Genomic DNA, 19050 nt, shown 5'->3' with positions numbered 1-19050 from the left:
AGCCTTTGAGTGGCTAGGGAGTCTGACTTGCTTTGAGGAGTTATAGGGTTTAGTCATTTGTAATAGCCATGTTTGTTCCTTCACCAAATTACACGTCCTCAGAGAATCTGCTACAGGAATCGGGGGCGGATGGGTATTCTCTGTGGCCAAAGTGCATCAGTAGCAAAGGACAGGAGCAGCACTGTCCTGAGGAAGGTCGCTGTGATAGGAGCTAGGACGGAAGAGATGAAACAGAGAGGCACACATGTCCGTTCAGAAAGACTCTTGCAGGTACAAGAGGCACCAGAGAAGTCCCTGTGATATTGTTGTCCACCAGCTCAGTTTCCAAGTGTCCTAGGAATTGGTACTAAATAATTCAGCATTAACACAAGTTGTTCAAGAAACTGGAGGGTGCGAGTTTTGTGTCTCCTTCCAGCGTCTGTCTGTGTGGACAGGCTTTCCGTTTCACTCCACTCAACGGCTCCACTCTTCTTTCTCTTGTCCCAGTGATTCTTAGTTTAAGAGGAACGCACAGAATTGCCCGAGCATGCCCAAAGCTTCCAGAACTCTCTAACTTAATGTTACTGATCAAAGTTGTTAAAAATTCTGCTTCAACTCAGAGAAAAGCTAGGATCATTTGACCCTAGTCACCTAACCAGTGAGAATTTACTTCAGTCTAAAGTGTCAGTTTTCTTCTCTGTAAAACAGAGAGAAGAACTCTGTAAACATGTTGAAAGCACATAACCGGATACCTGAAATGTTCAATAAAACTTTTCCCCTTCTGCTCTGGCCAGGTGGCTCAGGTGGATGGAGCATTACCCCGTCCACCAAAAGGTTGCAGGTTCAGTCGCAGGTTAGGGCACATACCTGGGTTTCTGTTGCCCAGTCAGGGCTCGAAGCAGCCGATCAATGTCTCTCTCAATGTCTCTCTATCTCTCTCTCTCTCTCTCTCTTTTCCACCCCACCCCACCCCCCACCACTTTCTCTAAAATCAATAAACATATCCTCAGGAGAGGATTACAAAAAATATTCTCCTCCTTTTGCTGTCTCTTCCTCCACACCATTTTTCTCTTACTTCATCATCAGAATCATTTAAATATATACTTTAACATGAAAAAGCAAATCAGACAGTTAGAAGCTGTTGTATCCCCTATACTTGAAGAATAATCCACAGATAATTACTTTGTCCACCATCCTGGCCTTGCTCAGGCCCAGACTGTGAAAGTTTCATCTCCCCAGAAAGGAAATAAAGGAGTCACCGCACGCATAAGTCTCAAGGACACTTTTCTTCTCTTGGAGGACTTATAGCCACCTCTGACTGTGACAAGCAAAGCATATAAAGACACAGGCAAAGAAATCGCTGTAGCGGCTTTGCAATTAGATAGGCAGCTGTGTCTATTCCAGTCTCACTAACCCGTTTATGTTGCAGTCAGGAGACCACACCTTAGTCGACTTCAGTGAGTCACTTTTCTTACCTGCAAGCTGGGGTGGCAGCCCGCTCCCTGAGAATCGCCCACATGGGGTTCACATGAGATGATGTGTTGCCATGGCTACTGGAACAAGCTCTGGGATCACCGTTCCCAGGTTTGACTCCTGGCTTCACCATTTATTCACCATTTGCCTAACCTGTAATTTCTAATGCAAATAACTCTTCCCTTCAGCAACTCTCTCCCTATCTGGCAATGATCAGAGGACGGCTAGGAGAGCCAAACAAGCGAAGTTTATCAAGTGTCTATCGTAAGCACATAATAGATATTATAAATACATTTTGGTTAATGAAGACCTCCTTTCTCCTTCCCCACCACTTCAATGCCCCCGGACAATGTCATCAAGTTGATGGTCTTCCCTTTATATTCATGGCAATAAAGGCTAATGCAAAGTAGGTGGGCTTTCTAGGATTAGAGAGAAAAAGAAGGCTACATCCCATGTTTTATTCCCTGCTGTTCCCCCAATACTCCTCAGCCCTCTGACCGAGCTCATTCGGATACTCTCCTGACTCCTGCCGAAGCCCAGTGACATCTGATACTTCAAATTTCATAGCACACCTGCCCATTGTGGTAAATACATGCAGGGGGGGAAAAGGGTGAATAAGGAGGAGGAGGAGGAGGAGGAGGAGGAGGAGGCAGAGCAGAAGGAGAAGCAGAAGCAGTAGCAGCAGCAGCTCACGGATCTCAGCAGGGAAGAGTCCCTGGTAACTAATAAGCTTAGGGGGTCCAGAGGCTGTTGCTTCCTCCATCACCTACAGCAGAAAGGAGTCCCATCTGCAAATTGATGTCACAGCCTATGGTGTCCTGCACCTACCACATGGGGTTCAAAGGAGATAAGCAGCAGCTTGTACCAAAAACCTTGCCCGGGGCTCTTCCAAACATCAGGCCCCATGACCCTTTTCTTTGCATGGTATTCAAAATTCACTCAGCCTGGATACAAAAAGCAGAACAACATGATTTGAGCTCTCCTGGAATTGATTGTTGATAGACTGATTTCTTTAAAAAATATAAGTTTTTATTTTAATGCGTTAATGTGGACAGGCCTTACCTAGAAATGCTGTTCAAGATGTAGCTTCTGATTCAGTAAATCGGGGACACAGGTACTGAATGAAATTCTGCATTTCCAACTAGCTGTCAGGTGCCGCTGCTGCTGGTCTGCAGGGCCTTACTTTGAATAATAAAAAATACAGTGTATTTTATTTCTCCCCACCAGATACAACATCTAAATGGTCTGAAATGGAAGGTGAGGAAGCCAGTGCTAATGAGAAAACATATCACACTTTAGTTGAATATCCAGATCTTTGAATGTTGACAAGACTGTCTTCACTGTATTTCAAAACACATGGAGACTTAGCTAGAAACAAGAGGGAACATGCCAATTTATGCCAAAACGTGTAGGTGTTGGGGGGTACGGGTATGGATACGGATAAACTTAACTATAATGGAAATAATATGTTTAGATAAAAAAACAATGCTGAAGTGTTAAAGAAATTACTGCTGGAAAAAAAGACTAAAGTGTCTAAAAAACAGGCATAGGATCTTGACTGGTGTGGCTCTGTGGACTGGGTGCCGGCCTGCAAACTAAGAGGTCGTCAGTTTGACTCCCAGTCAGGCACATGCCTGAGGTGTGGAGCCAGATTCCCGGTAGGGGGCGCGCAAGAGGCAACTGATTGACCTGTCTCTCACACATCGATGTTTTTCTCCCTTCCCCTCTCTCTAAAAATAAATAAATAAAATCTTCTAAAAAATAAAAATAAAAAACATGCATAGTCAAGTCAATGCCATGAAGCTTTTATCTGTCTTAATAACATAATCCCATAAATAACTTTTCATTTATTGAAAGATTATAAACAACATGCAGGCTGACTAGTTTCCAAAGACAGTTTCCTATTTCAACTCCAAAAATAAAATCTTCATTTCTGGTTACTCCTTGGGATATCCCATGATAATGAAAATCATTTAACATGCCTTTAGCAGTATAGCTAGGCTGTGCCTATTCATTCTTTCTTCATAGTTTCATCAAAATGGTTAAATTTTCTAGCACTTTAATTTATTAATTGATGAGATTGGCCTTGCAAGTGTATGTTACAGGTGTACTTTTTAAAAAATAAAGATAGACAAGTAAATAAAAAAATAAAGATTCTATTTATTAAATGAGTTTCACATTAAGTAAAGGTCCCCACAAATTTGCTATGAATAGATTGCATTGATTTTAAGAAAATGGAACAATATAACATTGTCATTTATTTTCCTCTATTTTATCATGTTTTATAATGTAATAACAGCATATCCTAGCATATCCTAGGAAGTAAAATTCAAAAAAAATTATAAAGAAAAAATACCTGATAAGCTAATCACACAAATTAGAAAAATATTTTAATACATTAGTGTATTTTCTTACAGGTTACTCTTCATTGATTTGTGGTAGAGTTATTAAAATGAATCAATATCAGGAATTAACTCCTTACTTGGCTTTAATGTGTGTTAACTGAATATAATTTATTCATTAGATATAATCATGCATTTGGGTGTTCATAATGATCTTATGTTACTTTCAATCAGGGATATTTTTACACCAAAAACAGTATGTAGTAGTTATAGATATAATAAGGATTCTGCTTACATTAATTTTTAAAATCAAGAGTATGGGCAATATGTGTGCAGGGTAATTAAAAAAGGTAGCAGAATAGTGAAAATTGGATGATCATGGTGATGGGTAGATAGGGGTTCATTATTTTTGTAAATGTTTGAACATATACATATTTTTGATGCATACACACATATCTTAATAGATATGTGCCAAGTACTCTGTTCATATTACACTTACATTTTTAAATTATAGTCTATACACATTCTATATCTTGCTTCTGACATTTATTTTGTTGCAATCATGTTACCAGATTATAAATCTTAATAAGTTTTAATGATTCACACTATTGTATCATGTGACTAAAGAATGTAATTCTTTCGAGTTGTTCACCATTTGTTTGCCCAATTATTCCCTGTGAGCTTTGGCTTCAAATTTGTGATAGAAATCAATTCTCTATTTTCTTTTGTTTTCATGCTGTCTACCTTATTGTCACTTGTTCATAAAATAAGGTTACATAATCACCCAGACACATATGGCTACCATCGTTTTGCTTCAAGTTGGAAAACGATCTGCCTCAACGAGATCACCCTAGGAGAACTGGCTAAAAATGCAAGACTCCTCTCCCAAGATGCCTGAATAAGGTTAGTTTTCAGGGCATCTACAGAGATGAGCACAGATTGCCTACACTCTCATCTGGTCCCATGCTAAGGAATGAGGAGACCAGGCTGAGGGTCTGAGCTACGGAAAGACCTGATTATGAGATGGCTTGCAATGTACTCACGCAGAAACTCAGCTAATAGGCTGCACATGTGCGTTTCTGCGTGCGTGTGTTTAGGGTTTCTGCTGACTTACAAGACTAATATTACTCCATTTATTTATATCAGCATCAAGAGATTTCCAGCAGCTCTGGGACGCCTGCTGTTTGGGAGTCGGGACACTGGGCAAGCAGCAGACGAGCCTAGCTGTCGGGCCAGATTGAGACACGCAATGCTGACTTGCATTCCTGCCAAATTAGGGGTGTGCAAGGCTCTGTGTAAGAAGGCAGAAGCTTCGCAAAACCGACAGTGAATTGTTCTCACAAGGCCGAAGATACAATCGTGCTGTGGCTGCGTGGCTCAGTGCTCTTAACATGCAAACAGCCAGCAAAAATAATGGCATGTCAAGTGCAATTTTCCTACTGGCCGCTGACACCGTAAACTGTAATAGAGTGTAATTATTTGGCATCCTATGTCCTTCATACTAAGCACCACCCAAATGATTTCCAAGTTACAGGGAAGAGGGGAGGTTAGAAGGTCAAATTTAAAGAGAGAAAATGAGTCAGTGCCTTGGAGGGAGAGAATTATAAATAGATGTGGCAGCACCATCCAGAGTTATATCCAAATAAGGAGCTGTTCACAAGCCCAGGTAGGAGGGAAGACAGGGAGAAAGGGAGCAGAAGAATTTATGTAAGAGAGAGGATTTATGACAGATCTCTGACCACCTAGACAGCATACCAGTTTTTTCCCAAAATAAAGCACCTGGGAAGACTGAGGATCACACAACCACAGAACGAACACTAAAGGCACTGGGACTGAAAATTGATAGATGTTCCACACATTTTTTAAACATTGCTTCCCCTTCCCCATTCCATACGGATGTGTGCCTTAAATATAATTCTAAAAATCACTATATAATTATTTAATACAAGTGAAGACATGTGACCAAGAGAAGCCACGTGACTCTCTCTTTTGGCTACTTTGTAGCAGAGAAAAAAGAAACCAGATCTCCAGGAGAGCCTTGCCTACCTTTCCACTGTGCCTCCAAAGGTCCCAACCCTAGCTCCCCGTCTCCCAGCTACCCCGACCCTCTCTGGGCTGCTCAAACAGCCTCTCACACCTGCAATTTCCTCTGCTGGGAATGCTCCCTCTTCTCATTCCTACATCCTGGTTCACTTGGTTATGGCTGCTCAGCTCACAAGTTCTTAGCATAGAGCAGATGGATGCCATCACTCTATAGGATAGGACAGCTTCCACTGCATGTGCTTCCATAGAACCATATCCCTTCATTTCAGAGTACTTATCTCTGTGTTAATGTGATATTTGTTCTCGTGATTTTTTTTTAGTGCCTGTCTTCCCCTAGTAGCGTATTAATTCTACAACAGAGGGCATGCATTTGTTTGCTCAGACCTGAGGATCCATAGGTAACAAAACTTAGCAAATAGTAGGTGCTCAGTAAATATTTGTGAGCTGACTTGATGGACCATCTTTGTGATTCCCATTGACAGACCCTCACGATGGCATCAAGCTGTCGCCATTAAAGAGTTCATGCACTTTTTATCACAATGACACTATTTTGTGTCTTAGTTCCAAGATTTATAAAAACCACCAAGGCTATTCTCTCTCTCTTGCCTAAGGCTAAAGGAAATAAGCATACAGGGTAAAGGGTTCGATATACCATCATATTATCTGCCTGTATTGGCAGAGCAAGTCAACACTGGGGGTCTTGGGCCATGTAGAATGCTAAGTACTTATGTGTCTATGAACACCCTATTCCACAGAGAACTGGAGGCAGGAGTGGAGTCTATTTGGCTGGTATTTGTTTTACAGGTTTTCGCAAAGAAGACTCTTGATGTACTGTGGGCCATAAACATGAGCATAAGTTTGCAGATGGGTTGGAAGATAACGGTGGGGACCCTGCACTGCGTCTGCCCCTGGTCACGGAGACAGACTCCATAGAGGGAAGCCCGCAGCCTCTGCACAGAGAGCCATTTTAGGAAGTCAACTTGGCCACTGTTGCTTCTTCAACGGAAGACTTTTAAATTCAATAGATAGAAACCATGTTGAAACTACCCAGCTGGTCTATAAAATACCATCATGAAAGAGAGAGCATGAAAGAAATGCATTGGTCTCTTTATTGAAAAATGCTGTGTGCATTAAATCTGATGGAATTTATATTACCTTTGTAAATTCCTTCGTTGCTTAGGTAGATGATTAACTCATTTAGTCATGCACAATATTTACTGAGCCCTTCCTGTACGCAGGCCATGTTCTAGGTCCTGGGGATACAGAGTGAAGAAGGAAGGAGACCAGAGAAACCGTGCTTTGTAAAAGTCTCATTCCAGTAAAATTATAAACAAGATAAAGAATGGAGAATGTGAGATATTGGTCACCAGGAGGAGCTAAAACTAAGGAGAGTCAAAGGCTGTAAAATACTGAAGATGGGACACTTACATTTCAGACAGAATGGGGCAGGGAAGGCTTCTTTACAAATATGGCTTTCAACTTCAACTTCACTTTAATTCAATGGGAAGTATACAGGCTTTTATATTGCTTCTGACCCAAGGGCCTTCAGTAGTCCTACCCTATCCCCGCGCCATTGCAGAAATCTTTCTGTCCAGCTGGGGCACCTAACTTCCAACTCCACCCCACACCTCCAGGCTAAGTGAGAGTCACCTTTCAGTACCCACCTAAAAATTACCCTTGCCCTAAGTAACCAGGACTAACTGAAAGGGCTCTTCTTACTTAGTGATGTAATTTTCACCAGGCCAACTACACACACACACACACACACACACACACGTGATTAATATAATCATGGCTACAATTACATGCAGGCACTATGCATACATTATTTCATTTACTCTTATATACTCTTATGTATCCTACTCGGATAACCCTTAAAGAATTAGTAACTTTCCTAAGCTTAATACCCAGAAAACGTCAAAGCCAATACTGAAACCTCTGCAGAGTATATCTCTAAGGCTAGCTCTTTCTCTGCATCCAGCTGCCTACCAATACAGTAAAAACACACAATGGAAGACATAAGGGTATGTGTGAAGAGTCAATCACTCAAAAACAGCTCTGCCCTTGAGCTTGAACTCAGTCTGCCAGGCCCAAGGCCCTCACCATCGAGATTCACAGGAGGGCCTTTTAAAGAGCAGGTATGTTCAGAAGTAGCTAATGCTCCTCAGCCAGTTACCAGGGAGAAGCCCAATGATGAAGTGGTTTAGAGTAGGATGTGGAAGAGTGTGCATGGAGATAAAACGCTGTAAAGCACCGGTGGGCACGCTGATACTATCGTCGGCACACTCAGCCGACCTCGTAATCAGAAGCAGTCACCTGAGATGTATTTTTGACTTCAATACAACCCAAGATCCTTAAAGGCTAAACTGTAATAATTCAGGGGTGCTTTTCTTTTTTCTTTTCTTTTTTTGTTGAGCATCTTTTCATGTCTATTGGCCATCTGTATGTATGTCCACTTTGAAGAAGTGACTTTGCCCATTTTTTAATTCGATTTTTTTGGTGCTGGGGAGCACTTTTCTTTATGGGGAAATATGTACGATTGGGAATATTTGGGGAAAAGTTCTTCAGAAAGTAAGTTTAACTCTGATTTAGCATTTGTTTGGGAATTGGCCATGGTGGGCAACAGGAAAAGAGCTAATTCCTTGCCCTTGCTAGGTGGCTCAGTTGGTTGGTATATCATCCCACATACCAAAAGTTCACAGGCTCAGTTCCTGATCAGAGCACATACTTGGGTTGCAGGTTCAATCCCCAGTCGGGGGCATATGAGAGGCAACCAATCAATGTTTGCTTCTCCCTCACATCAATAGTTCTTTCTCTCTTTTTCTTCCCCTCCCTTCTCCCCTCTCTAAAATCAATAAGCATGTCTTTCAGTGAGGATAAATAAATAAATAAAGCTAATTCATAAAAACAATCATCAAGACACAGCAGCATTTTAGCTATTTCAGAGTCCAAGGAGTTCATTAGCAACATTTCCACCATTCAAAGAAGCATGTATTTCTTGAGTGTTACTAAGTCACGAAAGATGCTGAATGCTTCTATTACTTCATTCAAAGAATGGAGATGAATTTAGTCATCAGAGTTTACGATTCCAAAATGAAACCCAACTTAATACTTTTTCTATTCAGATAAATGGGAAAAGTTCTCCTGGGTGTGGCATGCTTGTCTATTTATATTATACAAGATACCATCGGCATGATGATATACCTCCGTAAGGAGTTAAATAACAGAAACAGGGAGAAGATGTCTATCAGTTATGCATATTGAAATAATGCAGAATTTCACTTGGTATAAAATGATTCACCTTTCAGTTGGCTAAAGAAGTTCTGAATATCCAGAAAGTAAGAATTTAAGGACTCCACATTCAATGCTCAGTAACTCTTACGTGCAAATTATAGTTTAAACATATGGAATCTAGTGACTAAAGTATAATAGGATATGGTGGGTAAAATTATAGCTTTGGGAATCTTCAAACTGATTCAAACTCAGATCATTTACTAGCTCTACGATTGTGGTTTGCTTTATTAATCCATCTAAGCCTCAGTGGTGCTGATAAAGAAGACTGTGTTCAAAACCCGCTGGGTCAGGTGTGTTTTGGAATTCAGTTTTTCACATTTAGAAACACATCAAGGTATAAAAACCATACAGAAAGGAACACCCTCAGCAGGGTCTGGGGCAGCACCCTGTAATCAAACTCATTAACATTTCTGCTGGCAAATATAGGAACAGTAACACTAATGGGATGCTCTAGGGCTATAAATAGCTCCAAGTCAGTTCTGCTACCCGAGTTTGTATCAAACATACCAAAAAAAAATCCTTCACCCGTGGCTCAGACAGCTCCAGCGTCCTGACTTGAGTTGAACCCGAGGCTGGACCGACCGCTGCGCAATCGACACCAGCCTAGAGCCTGCGAAGGATGCGCACCAGGGAGTCAAAAAAAAAAATCCTTCAGAGATTTTTGCCTTTTGGACTTACAAAATAGAGGTATGTATACACATACAGAGAGAGAGGGGCAAGGAACTACTATTAGACTAGGATTTTACCCACAACGTGTTTTTTACAATAGTTCTCAACACTATTATAGAACACACCCCATACTGGCCAGAATGTGAGTTCCTTGAAGGCAGGAATCATTGCTTTGTTCATTGATAAGCCCCCGTGTGCTTAAAAGAGCATTAGGGTGCCTAGAAAGGGTTCAATAAATATTCTTTGAATGATTTATACCTCCTCACCCAGGTTTCCTTTGTCCAAGGAGAACTATGTAAAATGAGAAAACAATCCTTGGAGATGCTCAATTAGTTTTGCAAGGCAGAAGCAGAAAAGCAATCAGAAGTTCCCAGCAAAACACGAAGACTTAAGCCTTGCCCTGGCTGATATGGCTCAGTGGATTGAGCACTGGCCTGTGAACCAAGGGATCGCCAGTTCAATTCCCAGTCAAGGCACATGCCTGGGTGTGGGCCAGGTCCCCATTTGGAGGCACACAAGAGGCAACTACACATTGATGTTTCTCTCCCTCTCTTTCTCCCTCCCTTTCCCTCTCTAAAAATAAATTAATAAAATCTCATTTAAGACTCTTTAAGACGTAACTCTTTAAAAAAAAAGAGTTAGGTCTTAAAGATCAACATTTAATTCCCTTCCTATTTTTCTTTTAAATCACTGCATTTGGCAAATGAGTAATATTGGCATGATTTACTTCTGAATGTGACTTATCAGGAAAATCAACCATTGGCAGATTTGTAACTGGAATTCTACCTACAAAGTCGGTGTGTGTCAAAATGAACAGAAGCTCATGAACAATTTTGAGGAATCAACAAGCATGGTCTTCAGTCACCCACAGTGTGACTTTGGGAAGCAGGCCGACTTATCTACACAAGAAACACTTGTCTTATCTGCCAACAACAACAAAACAAATGTAAATCCAGTCTAACACATGCACTCACATACGCCACTACATTACAATTTGGAGTCTATATATTGGATTCCATCTGACAGTGAATGAACTAGGTTCCTACTGCCAAGTTTATTGAATCACAGTACAAAGTACTGTCGCGCATCCAGGCAAGAAATTTCCCTTTCTTAATCCCAGGCTAATGAGTGACACAACAAACAAACCAACCAGCAAAAGGAGAAAACTCTACCTGGAATTAGAGAAACATGGCCTCAAAATAAAATGAAACAAAATAACATTTTAAGGATCAAGGTGGAATAAATTCAAACGAGGAAAAATTGCACACCTCTCCAAGCATTGTAAGTGAGAGATGTCATGTTTGAAACAAGACAGAAAATCTTATTTGTGTGTATATTACCCAGGTGTTACTGTAGCTAAGAGTGGAAGGTGTGGGGGGGATAAGCCTTCTCCCCAGAACAGTCTGTCTATATTTAGAACTGTTCCCGTGAGACTATTCATATTCCTAAAGAAGCCAATAGGTAAACTAACTAACCATCTGGCCAAAAGTACTTACAGCTAAGTGTGTCAACAACTGTGACAAGTCTGCTGTTAAGATCTAAAGACAAGGAACAGATCCTGAAATTGGGATCTCAAAAGCGAAGCTTACCCGGCCAACAAGAATCGGTTCAGGTCCAGAAAACTCTTCCAGGACAAACATTTGATTCCAAACCCAGCCTCTTTTGGAGCGGCTCAAAATCCGCTGTTCTTCACTCAGCCTGTTTAGTTCCAAACGGGATCCACTCATTAAAACTTGAGACTGATTCAGCGGAGCCATATAAATGCAAGGGGGAAGAGTAATCCATAATATCATTAGTGGAGTCCACAGATCCAAGAGCATTTGCGCGAGCCGTTCTGGCATGGTCCCACCAGTTAAGCAAATCACCACGAAAACGAGACAATTACTTGTTTTGCCTCCGGTCTGCAGCCATCCAATTCATCATGCAGGGCCGAGCATTTACTTACAGGTCTGCCACGTGTTCACAGGACAGGACACAGACATCATCTACACTGAGTTTCTAAGACCAAGATCCATTGGCTTCCCTTTTCAATGAAATTTCCTGCAGAAAAGAAAAGGAGGAAGAAAGATAAAAGTCCACTGAAACAGATTTTAAAATAAAATTACTGCTTTTCAAAATCAGGTAAATGATCAATACCAGACATTTCCTGAAACTTGAGTTAGGAAAGTCAATCTGAGGTATCAGGGCAAGTAGGCTAATGAACAGGTCTTTTTATTTTTTAAGCTTTATTTAGATTTTAGTGTTAATATTTTATCTGTTACTTATCAAAAATTGCTTCGAGTACAATATTATAATTTGGCTCCTCCTTCCCTTCCCCCCTCCCTAACTCCCTCCCTCCCTCCCTTCCTTCCTTCTTACTCTCTTCCATCCCTTCCTCTCTTTTCTTCTGTTCTTTATTTCTAATGCAGGCTGGGATGTGGGGGGACAAAGCCCTCTTGTATTCTTCTAGAGGTCTCACATGCCTCTCCTGTTTTCTTCTTCCTTCTTCTCCTCTGCCTTTCCCTCATTTTCTTTACCAGTTTGAACATTGGTTCTAGTTCACTTTATGCTGAGCCATGTGAGGAAAGTAACTTTATTATTATTTTTTTTTAACTAGGAATGAGAATGGGAAGGTAAATTTCCCCAATTTTTACAGTCTGAGCTGCCACAACCCATGAGAAGGGATCACCGAGTTCGGGGTACAGAGTGCATTTCTCCACCAGCATGCTAATAATGAGTGAATAAAATTAGAACGCGCCCAGAGAGAAACTCTGTAATGTCCAGTGTGTGTGCTATAATCAGGATGGTGTCAGGACTCCCATTCGAAATGCACAGTTGTGCTGGAGATTTAAATTATGAAAAGCTCCTTTGGGAGTAGAATATGGTAAAAATACAATTTTCAATTGAAGAGATTCAGGATGGGATGGGCAAAAAATATATATATATCCCCATTACCTCAGGTGTCAAATACATTTTTTTGCTTACCTTCAGTGTGGCAAAATGTGTTTCTCCCCTTTCAAAAAATTATTTTTAAAGGAACAATGTTCACTGCAGATCCCAGAGAGAAGCCTTGCTGAGTTAAACTCAATGGAAAAAATAATGCCTCAGAACGCCACTGGCAATGGTTTGGCTCAGGGAATTCATAATGGGGTGAGGAACCTTTCCCCTGTAGGTCCCTGGTTCCATTCTGTCTCAGGGTGAGAAAGCCAGAAAAGGTACCGGCGAGACTCGTCAGGGTGGGAGCGAGGCCGCCGGCGGCAGCGCGCAGACCCCCGGCCTGCGGCCAAGGCGGGCAGCGCCTGGTATCCTCGTCACACGCTGCCCGGGCTCAGCTCGGTCCCTGGGACTCTGTACCCCAACAGCGGCTCCACCCCAAGGGGTGACTTCAGGAGCCCTGGCAAGCAGCGGCTGTTTTGAGAGCCGAGAAGACGCTTTCCATAGGGAACCGACTCAGAGCAGCGTCCGCCTCTCCCTAGAAGGGCAGCGCCCTCGGGGAGGGCAAGCCTTCCTGCGCTGCATGTGTCCACTAAGAGCTCCTCTCATCCCAGCGTGAGAACCCACCCTGGCGGGCTTCAGATTTAAAACAAAACTCAAAAGGTCTTGGTAAGTGATCCCCAAATATTAAAATGTTTCTGAATTGCCAGTCCACATGTTTACTCGGCGTTGGTGACGGCACACACGTCACAGGCCACGACCTCTCCGGTTTGCGCTGAAGAAGGACTGCGGCGATGCGGCGGAGCGTCGGCTGTGGGGGCAGAAAGGCCTGGGTTTGAGCCCCACCTCTCCCACTGGCCCCTGCCACGATGGAAGACATGCTGGAGTTCTCTGAGCGTCTGCTGCATCTTCTGCAAAATGACAAGGATGATTCCAGCTCTCCGGGCAGAAGGGTGATTCACAAACAAGACACACAAGACGCAGCCCCCACGCGGGGAGCGCTCACCGCACTCTCAGGTGGTGCTGACGTGGCCCCCGCGCTGGAGGGGCCTTGGTAAGAAAGTGAGATGAACGCGCCAAGACCTAAGCTGGGTGGCCCTGCAGGGGACGTTAGCCAGGTCCCGGGGCGACACAGAGGCAGTCGCAAGTGGTCCTAAGGCGGGATGGGGGACGTGGGGGTGTGCCGATGAGGAAAGGGCTGGACCGTTTTATACCCAAGGTGACGCTCGTTCTAGTCATGGAGACTCAGCCCCAACGCTGCTCAGGGAAGCGAGACGTCTCCTCGCTACAAAGACACGCTGCTGCGTGACAGGCCTGACCTGAATGCTCAAGACCCCTGCCTGGCCTGAGTGCGAAGCCGCAGAGCCGTGAGAAGTGCGTGATCGTTTCTTCTGGGCATCATCAGCCTGCCGGGGATTTGGATTCTACTTAAAGAACTACGCTCACCGGTTGTATAACTGGGGGCCAGTTAACAACAATAATAACTATAATAATACCTACCCAGAGGGTTAAAAGATTACAATCCTGGTAAAGCTATTAGGAAAAGCTGGAAGGTACCGTTGTTTTTAAATTGTGCCAAATCCTCTGCAAGTACACTCTGGCACCTGCTGTGTTGTTAATGGTTCGGGGATAGGGATGTTTAATCCCAATTTAAACTCATAATAGACACTTGTTTGATGGAAACCGTCAAGTAGCACCCAGGGTGAAATGTGGCATGATCGCTGTCCTTCCTGAACTTGCCAGAAGCAGGTAAAAAGTAATAACAGACCCTGAGACAATTTCATACAAAGGCATAGCTTCACTAGTCAGAGAGAAAGGATTAATAAGTATATGCAGAGGGCAAGATAATATCCATTAACACAATATCTTACAATTAGAGAAAGCTCAGTATGCCTTGCACTGTTTTGTTCAAAACTGAGGCACTGAATAATCAAATGCCTTGCCCAAAGAATACCTCCAATAAGCAGGTCATTATTTCAATCTAGGTAATCTAACTTCAACATTCTCTTTCTTACCACAGCCCTTACTCTCATCATATAAATATCTGATGAGCAGAGTACTGTATGCCCAATACTGGGAATAGAAAGGCAAACAGGTCAGAGAGCTTATCTCCAGGAAGCGAGTCTAGAGTGTAAAGCCTGAGACATATATACCGACAACACCCAGTGAAACAGAGTCTGAGAAAAGGGAGGCGCACAGACAGTGAAGGGCGGGACACTCGTCTTGGCAGCATGCAGTGGGCTTCCTGGGGGGCCGTGTCATCTACATGTTGAGACGTGACTACCCAACCAGGGAGGGGTAGGTGTGACAGGACATTTAAGCTGAGCAACGGACAGGAACAAGACCCCTGACTAGTCCAGGATCTCTGAATGAATCAGAACCTAGCGTAGTTTTCACGCCATTAACTTACTAGCTCATCCTGTCCATGAGCACAGCATCTTCTCCCTAAGCACCACACCCACCCCAGCCACGGCTGCTACAGAGTACAGGTTGACTAGGGTGCTTTCCTCGCTGCCAGTTCTTTGTGAAGAGAAGAGCGTGTTTGATTTCTCCAAAGCTTTGGGACTAAAAATACATTCCCTCCCACAGAGAGGGTATGGGAGGCAGATGAGTGCTATTCCAAAGCAACCCCTCATTTTTTAGAGAAAGGGGGAGTGACTTGGCCAGCGTCCTGTAGTCAGTGGCAGAGCCCTGGCAGACTTCCAGGAAGAAATTAGCCCAACTCTGCGGGGACCCTTCTGCTTCTCTACTGGTCATTCCCACCACGCCCCCTGTGCAAAGCTTCTAGCACTTGAAATACTCCTACACCCCTTCCTCAAATATGGCCATGTTCGTGAATCACTTGTACTATCACTTTAAATTTTATTGAAACAGTTTCTTAAATATTTACTTAAGAATGCAAAGCCAATAAAATTTTCTGCAAAACATAAAACACTGAACAATTAGAAAATTTGGGGGTAATAATCCATCAACAAGATAGACTAGACACACTCACACACATACATAGCAAATGTGTGGATATGGTAAATCATCAAGAAAGACTAGATACAAATAGGTATCTGCACACAGTAGGTGTTACACACATGTACATATTTATAGCTACTTTTCAAAATAGCTCTATAAGTGTTACTATGACTTTAATATCATCATTCCCATTTTAGAGAAAAGCAAACTGAAACAAAGAGAAATTGTATGATAAACAATGTTTTATTTCCACTAACTAGACACTGTCAAAGCCCAGGGTCACCTCTCTCTTCGTTAAAAGGGCAGACCAGTGACAGTTAAGAGGCAAGAGTGTGCTGTTAAATACATAATAACTAGCTCTCGAAAGAAAAATAGAAGAATGACTGATTTCTGATTTCCACGGTACAAATATCTTCACCATGACCAACTTCAGCGTAGCATGACCACGAACCAGCTCTGGGGCAGTCCCTGCATACTCAGCCCTCAGTCCTGAGGCGTCCAGTAAGAGTTACCACCAGGACGCCCCGCATGGGGGCGCTGCTCAAACTTTAGGAAACATTCAAGTCACCTGGCACTCTTGATATACTGCAGATTCCGGACCTGTGAACCTAGGGCAGGGGCGTGCGATACTGCATTTCTAAGCATCTCTCCTGTGACGCAGATGCCACTGATCGGAGGACCACCGTTTGAGAGGCAGGGGGTTCCAGAGAAGAAGACCAGCTCCCCTTTCAGATCGTGTCATTTTGAGGACTTGAAGGATTCAATGGTGCGACGGTGGGAAAATCGCTTCCTGTTCATGTCATTTGAAGCCATGCCCATTGACTATGTACCGTCCTGTGTGTATGAGACCACATGCATATATCAGACTTTTGGAAACCCTGCACTTAAGTATATGAATATATAGGATTCGGTATGATGTCAGAATATTCCCCCCACACTTCATATCAACTTCAGGAGGGACACGGGAAAAACTGCCCCACTGAGCGGTGTGTCCCTATGTGCATGCATTGTATCAGGAGGTGGTAAGACATGCTCTTCACCTCAGCAAAGTCTGCCACTTGGAGAGAAACGGGACCCTACTACGACAATTAGAATCACACTATTTCTATCCTTGCATCTCTGCTATGGGCAGAGTTAATATTGTCTCTTTGATGATCCAGACAACAGTTTTAAGGAATTCTTGAGATGCAGCCACGTGTTATGTCACTGTTACCAGAATTAATAAACATTTTAAATAGCAATGGCATACTCAAATTGCTTAACTCTACACAAGGAAGAAGAAATTGCACAAGGGTGTCAGACTTGGGTTAAAAAATCAATTTATTTTTAGATTTTCCAACCACAATATGTATGTCTGGCCAAGCAATCCACTTTATTATAACGCTGCTACATTGATTTACACCCAGATAGTGAGATGAAGAGATTTTACAGTCTCTCTGGAATTCCTACAAATAAAAAAAGGCTTTAGAATTCCCCCATAAGAGGCTATCTTCTCTTGGGTAAGATACTTGCAATCTGACTTTTCCCATTCATGAGACAGGTCTAGTTACAACCCAGATCCTACTCTTCTGGGCCAACATTTGATCAGGGTGAACTCAGTCAGTTCTCAAATATGGTAAGTCATTATGCAAAAACATACTGCACCACCGGTTTTGCAAACAACATCAAGTTCCAAATGATAAGCCACACATGGGCAGGTGACGTCTAAAATAAAAATGGGCTTTTACAGACACTTTAGGATTCAATCCAGAAGATTATTGTGGTTGACAGGAAATTATGCTTTTATTATCCACTGGGCCTAGTGGCCACAATATTTCATGGAAGCAAAGAATGACACACAGGGCCAGAGAGTTTCTATTAAAAATGTTTCTGACCTTGAATTTAGAGCCATTAGCAGGCTGTTTCAAAACAGGTAAATGCACACTGAATTCAAAGTGGTGTTTCAGAGCCCAGGGGATGTGACTCGGCGTGTGGCCCAGTGCCATTCATGCCCAGCGCTGGGTGACTAGAGCAGAACAGGTAGAAATGGATTTGGGATCTTGGAAAGGAATGATACATGCATGTGTCCAAACATAAATAATACGAGAGAACCACCTGTCCTAAAGCCATCAGGATTCCCTGGCCAGATTCCCTGGGCAGAACAGGATTCTAAATGTTGTACGTACACAAACATATACATGTGTGTGTTTGTTTCCCCCCACCCCCAGCCACAGTCCTTCTAATCATTTTTCCTAAGCGTCAGACCATCTACTTATCCAGCTGTGTCTCTCTACCCAAAAGCGTATCATCTGACAAAATAACACCCATCAGATCCATTTTGCTCAGTTACTGACATGCTTCTCTTTTTCTACAGGAAGCCTTAGTTTCTTAAAGTTCTATAATTATTGGTTATTTTGGCTAAAATAAGTAAATAAATAAATAAATCCCTTCTCTTTCTCCCAAGATGGAGTCAGGACCTTCTCCTGCCATAGAAGCTTTTCTAAAAGTCACAGATGTGTCAGAAGGGGGAGACTAGGTCTGTGACAGACTCAAGAAGGTCAAAATAAGGTCCCTTTCCCAGAGTTATAGAACTGGCCCTTTAGTTATTAAAAACTTTCTTAAAATGATAAAGTTAGTTAAGTTACTGAAGATAAATCTATTGTGTAGAAGTTGCTTAAAGCAGAATGGCATTGAGATCATCTCAAAAAGACGAGTGGAGGTCCACGCTCATCAAAGGCAGGGCAGTGCCAGGAAGGCATTGCTCAAGTCTAATGTACTTCCGTCCTTCTTCATGTAAAAGCCACATCCTTTGCTGACTTTAAATCACCTGCTCGAAGTGGAATAGTCAGAGACAGAAGGAGTAAAAACAATTTATGGTGCCTGTTTGTTGGAGGTGGCCATGGAGAGCATGGGACCACCCATGACCCTCCAGCTGGACCGGGACAATCAGAGGAGGCCCCTTCCTGCTTCTTGGAATGTAGGTCCTGCCCACTGTTCTTACACCAGGAGCCACTTCAAGAATGTAGCCTGGAGAGAGCAATGCATCATTGGGACCATCAGGGGTGTCCAGTCTGCAGCCCACCGGCCGCATGCAGCCCAGGATGGCTTTGAATGTGGCCGAACAAAAACCCGTAAATTTACTTAAAGCATTATGAGGGGTTTTTTTGTGATTACGTGTCACAATGTATTTAATGTGTGGCCCAAGACAACTTTTCTTCTTCCAGTGTGGCCCAGAGATGCCAAAAGTTTGGACACCCCTGAATGGCACCAGACCCCATTGAGGCCTCTATATAAACTTTCAAGATTCTCTGGGGAGGGTGCAAAGAACTACTTGTCTATGGCTGCCCAAGTCAAACCTCCTGTGTAAGTTCCCTTGCTCATTAAAACCACCGCC

General features: G+C 42.8%; 1 protein-coding gene across 2 annotated transcripts in view; it reads right to left on the bottom strand.

Moving 5' to 3' along the window:
• CDH8 (cadherin 8) overlaps nucleotides 1-11662 on the bottom strand; it is a 318790-nt gene extending 307128 nt beyond the window's left edge. Inside the window, exon 1 of one of the 2 annotated variants that reach the window (XM_054579362.1) lies at nucleotides 11390-11662. In XM_054579362.1, coding sequence (XP_054435337.1) covers nucleotides 11390-11641 — 252 coding nt within the window. In that variant the 5' untranslated portion in view covers nucleotides 11642-11662. The remainder of the gene's footprint in view (nucleotides 1-11389) is intronic. The other variant, XM_054579361.1, reaches the window with a different exon arrangement.
• Nucleotides 11663-19050: the final 7388 nt, after the last annotated feature.

The sequence above is a fragment of the Pteronotus mesoamericanus genome, unplaced genomic scaffold (genome assembly GCF_021234165.1).
Source record: "Pteronotus mesoamericanus isolate MK-2021 breed Mesoamerican mustached bat unplaced genomic scaffold, CSHL_Meso_final contig_52, whole genome shotgun sequence".
Taxonomy (NCBI): domain Eukaryota; kingdom Metazoa; phylum Chordata; class Mammalia; order Chiroptera; family Mormoopidae; genus Pteronotus; species Pteronotus mesoamericanus.
Note: the sequence above shows the minus strand (reverse complement) of the source record. Positions and strands in the feature narration are given on the sequence as shown.